This window comes from Scyliorhinus canicula, chromosome 12 (assembly GCF_902713615.1).
Source record: "Scyliorhinus canicula chromosome 12, sScyCan1.1, whole genome shotgun sequence".
In the NCBI taxonomy this organism is placed as follows: Eukaryota; Metazoa; Chordata; class Chondrichthyes; order Carcharhiniformes; family Scyliorhinidae; genus Scyliorhinus; species Scyliorhinus canicula.
In genome coordinates, this window is record NC_052157.1 from 9712192 (window position 1) to 9718191 (window position 6000).

The window sequence follows — 6000 nt, forward strand, 5'->3', positions numbered from 1 at the left end:
TCACCCCTGAGAGATATTGTACGGGTAACGCAAAAAGCAAAATACTGCAGATGCTGCAAATCTGAAATAAATTCTGGAAATACTCAGCGGGCGGGGCCAGCGTCTGTGGATGGAGAAACAGAAATAACATTTCAGGTCATCAGGATTAAATTATGATCATGGTGAAAGGTCAACGACCTAAAGGTTAATTCTGTGTCTCCCTCCACATAAGCTGCCAGACCTGCTGAGCATTTTCTGTTACTATCATAATGGTAACGTCACCTTGCCTGGCAACGTAGTTAACAACTATCTTTAATAGTAGGATGATTATTCCAGAAAAGGCAACAGCAAAAGCCTACAGGCATGGGATAGGTCACCAAGTGAGCTGTGATTCTGCACCAAACCCCGCAGTATTTGTATCATCTTATATACTGGTAGTTAATGCTTGAATTATACTGGCATGTGCTGCGATCTGGTGTACATTGCTCAGTATGGAACATTTTGAATTGGTTGCCAGGAACATTTATTACTGTGAATGCATCCTGTTGCAAGTTTGCAGGTTTATCCCAGTAGGAAACGAAGCTTCGTTTAATTTGCCATATTTGAAAGCTAGTTTGGGAGAATAAAATTGAAACTCTAATAATTAAACGGCAAAGCCAGTACATGTTAACAACGTATTCCTTCTGCATGCCACATATAATACACTTGACGTAAATTCTTTCAGGCCATTTACACTCCGGAGCAAAGGTTGTGAAAATTCATCCTCGTGCTCCCAAAGGTTTAATCGATAAGAGCTCCAGAATTACAGTTCATTCTTGACATTACTTTATATGCTGCTTTTCCCAGATATCTTTCTTGGCACAGAATTTCTCTCCAGAAATAGAAGCCTAGTATAATGGAAGGTTTGAGATCAGATTAGACAACAAGTCTCAAATCTGGAATGCCGTTGCTAGTTTAGTCCAGTGTTCAGTGCATAGCAAAAACTAGCCCTATAGATATGCTGCCTCTTAGGATGCAGTGCCAAGATTCTTGAAAGCTGGGCATTTAAAAGACAGCAATTATTTGTGTCAATGAGCGTTCTCTGCAACAGAATAATAATTATTAGTGTCACATGTAGGCTCGCATTAACACTGCAGAGAAGTTACTTGAAAATCCCCCAGTCGCCACACTCCGGTACCTGTTCGGGTACACTGAGGGGGAATTCAGAATGCCCAATTCACCTAACAGCGCGTCTTTTGGGACTTGTGGGAGGAAACCGGAGCACCCGGAGGAAACCCACGCAGAGACGGGGAGAACGTGCAGGCTCTGCACGGACAGTGACCCAAGCCGGGAATCGAACCTGGGACCCTGGCGCTGTGAAGCAACAGTGCTAACCACTGTGCTACTGTGCCACCCACAGCAACTTAGTCCCACTTCCCCTTGGCCTTGCAAAGTTGTTCTCTTCAGTTTTTGTTATTCTTTCACAGGAAGTGAAGTGCCAAGCTAATATTTTCATTGCCCATCCCTAATTGCGCCTGAGATGATGATAGTGGGCGGGGACCAGCTTGAACTGCTGCAATCTGTGTGGTGTTGTTGCACCCACAGTGCTGTTGAGGAGGGAGTTCTAGGATTTTGACCCAGTGGCAGTGAAGGAGCAGTTTTAAAATTCCAAGGCAGGGTGGGGTGGGTTTGGCGAGAAACATGCAAGTTGTAGTGTTACTTATCCAATTCCTTTTCAAAGCCATAATCTTTTTTTGCCTCCATCACACTCTCCGATAGAGCAGTCCAAATCCTTATCACTTGCTGAGTGAAAAGTGGTTTCCGCCTTTCACTTTGGTTTAATTTGGTTTCTTTGCCAGTGACCTTATATCGGTGTCCTTTGGTTCACAACCCTTCCATAGATCTGAGCACTTTCTCTCTATCCACTCTGTCTGGACCTCTCATGATTTTCAACGCTTCTATCAAATCTCCTCTCGACCTTCTCTTCTCCAAGGAGAACAACCGCAGTTCCTCTAATCTATCCACATAACTGAAGCCCTTCATCGTTAGAACTATTCTCTTAAATAATTTCTACACCCTCGTGAAAACCTTCACAGCCTTCCCAAGGTGGTGTGCACTAAAAGCTTCGAAACATTCCTCCAGTTGTAGCTGAACCAGCCTTTTTACCCCCATTCAGCTTTGCTCCTCCCCCTCTGCTTGCTATCTGTCAGTAAAATCAAAGCCACCCTCTTCTGCTCTTACATACATAAAATTCCTCTTACATGCATTAGGATATTAAACAACAGCGAATGCGTATTCATATATTTCCTTCTGTGGTCATTTCCCATGATGAATTTTAACATGGAAAAACTGGAGTGGAAGGTGCATCCTGACCTGACCTTAATGTATGGTTGGCCTTAACTCCATCAACCTTTCTGTCTGCTATCTCAGGTTCAGGCGCAGTTACAGAATCAAGTTGTGCTGCTCAGTCCCAAACTTGGCTTCCTCCCATCGCCCCTCCATCTTAATCATTACCAAAACTGTTTCCTTTCACATGAAACCCCCTCATCTGCCCTCACCTCGTCCACTCTGCTGCTCCACACCCTTATCACCTCAAAGCCGGAGTTCCCCTTGATGGCCTCCAAAGTACACCTGTTTGAAAACCTAGACTTTAATGTGCTGGTTCATCCTCCATCAGCTTAGCTGATTCCACGCTTAAACTAATTGATTTTAGGATCCTTCTTGTGGCCTTGCAATTCTAACATCACAGCATGTTGCCCCAAGGACCTCCTTCAATTCTCCGCTTCTGTCACCTGTCTATTTTAAAGAACCACTTTACTGTTGCATTCTTTGTGCTTCCACGTGCGGATGCACTCACCCACGCCCTTCCTTCTGTTCCTCTTTATCCACATACCTACAGTCACTAACTTTTGTTGTTTTTGTGAGACTATCCTGAGGAACTCCTGCAGTTTGGAGACTGATGAGGCATACATCAGTGTTTTCTTTTCAATACAAGAGCATTCAACACAACAGTATGCAATGCCTCTAATTCCTTGCGCCAGAAAATGTAAATGACATTTTCTGTGATATGCAATATAATGTAATTCCAGCAATTCTGTGCGCCACTGTGACTCCTGACATAATGGGAGCAGGATTGTGGATGAGCTGTTGAGTATTATGGGGCTGTTCTTGGACCGTCATTCCTGTTGAGCCAAGGCTAAGAGTGCAGAATTCCTGCATTAAGATATCAAACCGCAATGAATACATGTTCATGTATATCCTTCTGTGGTCACCTGATAAATTTTAACATGGAAAAACTGGAGTGGAAGGTGCATCCTAACCTGACCGTAATAATTATTAGCTTAATCCACAAATGTTCCTCCTTTTTTATTTGGGCTACATGCAAAGTAACATTCGCTACATGATTTGCTTTCTTTCTTTCTTGCAGGTTCATCCATTTATAGTGCAGTACAATGACAAGAATACAGAGGTGGTTTCCATGTGGGTGTGCAGGATGCTTGAAGAGTGGCGCTCTCAACAGGGGATCCAGTGACCAACCTCACCAGTGACTGTAGACAAAGGACATTATGAAGACAACGAAATCTCAGCAGCGCAAGCAATTGTTTTTTTTCCTCCAGTGTTACCAGATCAATGTAGCTGAGTATTCCGTGACCACAGCACGCCTTATATTATCTCTCGTCTGAGCAGACGACATCTGTAACTGTCCTCTGACTTGGCAGGTGGTCTCAATTACAGCCATCATGATGTGATCTATAGACAGTCTACAAGAAGGGTTAGATTGCAGGGGGTCAACACATTATAAACAGCAGCGTCCAGGAGTTTCACATCTAATTCGCTGCACTGTTCATGTGTGCCTGTGTGAATTCTGACATATTCTGCCCTGATTCTGTAATGCTTGCGGTGTTACTATTAGAGAGCGCGATCTGGTCATTAGACCTGGAGATATGGTAAATATGGAGAACAAAGCAAGGATCTACTATTCTCCACTGATCGCAAACAGTTGGTGTTTCCGATGTGTACTTTCTGCAAATGCTTTTATTACATTTTGAATGCTGGCAAATGTAAGGCCTTAAATTTATTATTTTCTTTTGTCACTATTATTTAAAATAATTTGGCAAGACTTGTAACAAAATTCCAAAGCTATGATATACAATTACAGTGTTTTGTTTTTGAATTGCGGGTTTAGGATAAGATCTGTACAGTCTTGTTACTGATAAAGTCAGCTAGTATATTTCCATCATTCCTCCTGCGCACTGCACTGATCACTGGCATAGTCTGTGCAGCCACACAGCTGCCATGCATCACAAAAATATTCCTTTTAAAGAAGTTACTTACTTCGTTCAATGATGTTCATTTTCCAAACGTTTGCATAAATAAAAAAAAAGTTAACAAAAACCCAACATTGGTATCAGAAAATTAAATTCATGACATTGAGTTTTTAAATTACTGGTTCAAGTCAGCTATAAAACACGTGGTTCTTTTAAGAAGTGTGGACATTATCTAACTTTTTTATAGCCAGAAGATTGAGGCAAAGCAAATCAAAAAAGAAGAAAAGGGTATTGTTATTTACTTTGTATAGTATTCATCTTAATATTCCTGTTTGCCCTGCCTGCAAAGATTTTTAATCAGCGAAATCGTACATATTGCACAAGAGGTATACAGTCAATATTCTGCCTTACACATGGTTCATGCTAAATGTGGAAAAATTTACTTTCATTTATTAAGTGCCTATAATGTGAAAATGAAAGCAACATACTGTGAATGCTGTAAATCTTAATTAAAAACAGAAAATGCTGGAAACCCTCAGCGGGCCTGGCAGCATCTGTGGAGAGAGAAACAGACGTAATGTTTCGAGTCCGTTTGACTCGAGAGACTCAGATGGACTTGAAACATTAACTCTGTTTCTCTCTCCACACATGCTGCCAGACCTGCTGAGGTTTTCCACCATTTTCTGTTTTTATGCATATAATGTCCAGAAATAGCAGCCAATGAATGATGTGGAATTTCAGAATAATATTTGCACCATGGCATTCGAGGCAATTGTTTCATGTCAGCGTTGATGCTTCACGCAAGTCTTTTCATAGCCGCCTTCATCCATCCCCGTTCGCATATTCCATTCCTTTCTCCGTCCTGTGTTTACCTCACTTCCCCTTAAATGTATCTGTGCTATTCACCTTGTGATAGCAGGTTCCACATTTCCTACCATTCTCTAGAGAAAGAAATGGGCCAGCCATTTATCGCCCATCCCCGATTGCCCCTTGAACTGAGTGGCTTGCTCAGTCATTTCAGGGGGCATTTAAGAGTTCACCACACGGATCTGGAGTCACATGTTGGCCAGACCTGGTAAGGACGGCAGATTTCCTTCCCTCAAGGATATTAGTGAACCAGATGCTTCTTTACAACAATCAACAGTGGTTTCATGGTCATCATTAGACTTTTAATTCCAGATTTTTATTGATTTCAAATTTGACCATCTGCCGTGGTGGGATTTGAACCTGGATCACAGAGCATGACTCTGGGTCTCTGGATTACTAGTTTAGTGAGAATACCACTGTGCCATTGCCTCATTGGGAAAACATAATGTATGTTGGTAGACAGACAATGGTTAGTATTTGAAGAATTAATACATGGTTCGAAACAAAAATACATTCCTTAAGACACAAAATCCTAACAGGAAAAGTGAACCAACTGGAGGTAGCAATATTTGTTAAAGGTTGTTTTAAATCTAAGGATGAGGCTTACAAAGTTGCCAAAAAAGTAGTAAGCCTGAGGATTGGAAACATTTCAGCATTCTGCAGAGTAACGCCAAGGAACTGATAAAGAAAGAGATAATAGAATATGAATGTAATTCATGTGAGAAACATAAAAATGGGGCTGTAAAAGCTCCTTTGGGAATTTAAAAAGGGAAAGATTAGGAAGGACAAGAGTGGGTCCATTATGGGCAGAGACAGGAGAATTTACAAAGGATCACGTGGAACCATAAATAATTACTGTATTCGTGGAGGAAGATGCAAGAAATCTCCCAGAAATAATACTGAACCA

At 41.6% G+C, this 6000-nt stretch overlaps 1 protein-coding gene across 13 annotated transcripts in view; it reads left to right on the plus strand.

Annotated features, from left to right (window-relative positions):
• The window catches only part of map2k5 (mitogen-activated protein kinase kinase 5), a 338825-nt gene extending 334467 nt beyond the window's left edge, over positions 1–4358 (plus strand). For all 13 annotated transcript variants that reach the window (XM_038814887.1, XM_038814881.1, XM_038814883.1 and 10 more), the window contains one exon: positions 3386–4358. Coding sequence is in view for 9 of the 13 variants with exons in the window: in XM_038814888.1 (XP_038670816.1) it covers positions 3386–3490 (105 nt within the window). In the remaining 4 variants the exon portion in view is untranslated. The remainder of the gene's footprint in view (positions 1–3385) is intronic.
• The last annotated feature ends 1642 nt before the right edge of the window (positions 4359–6000 follow it).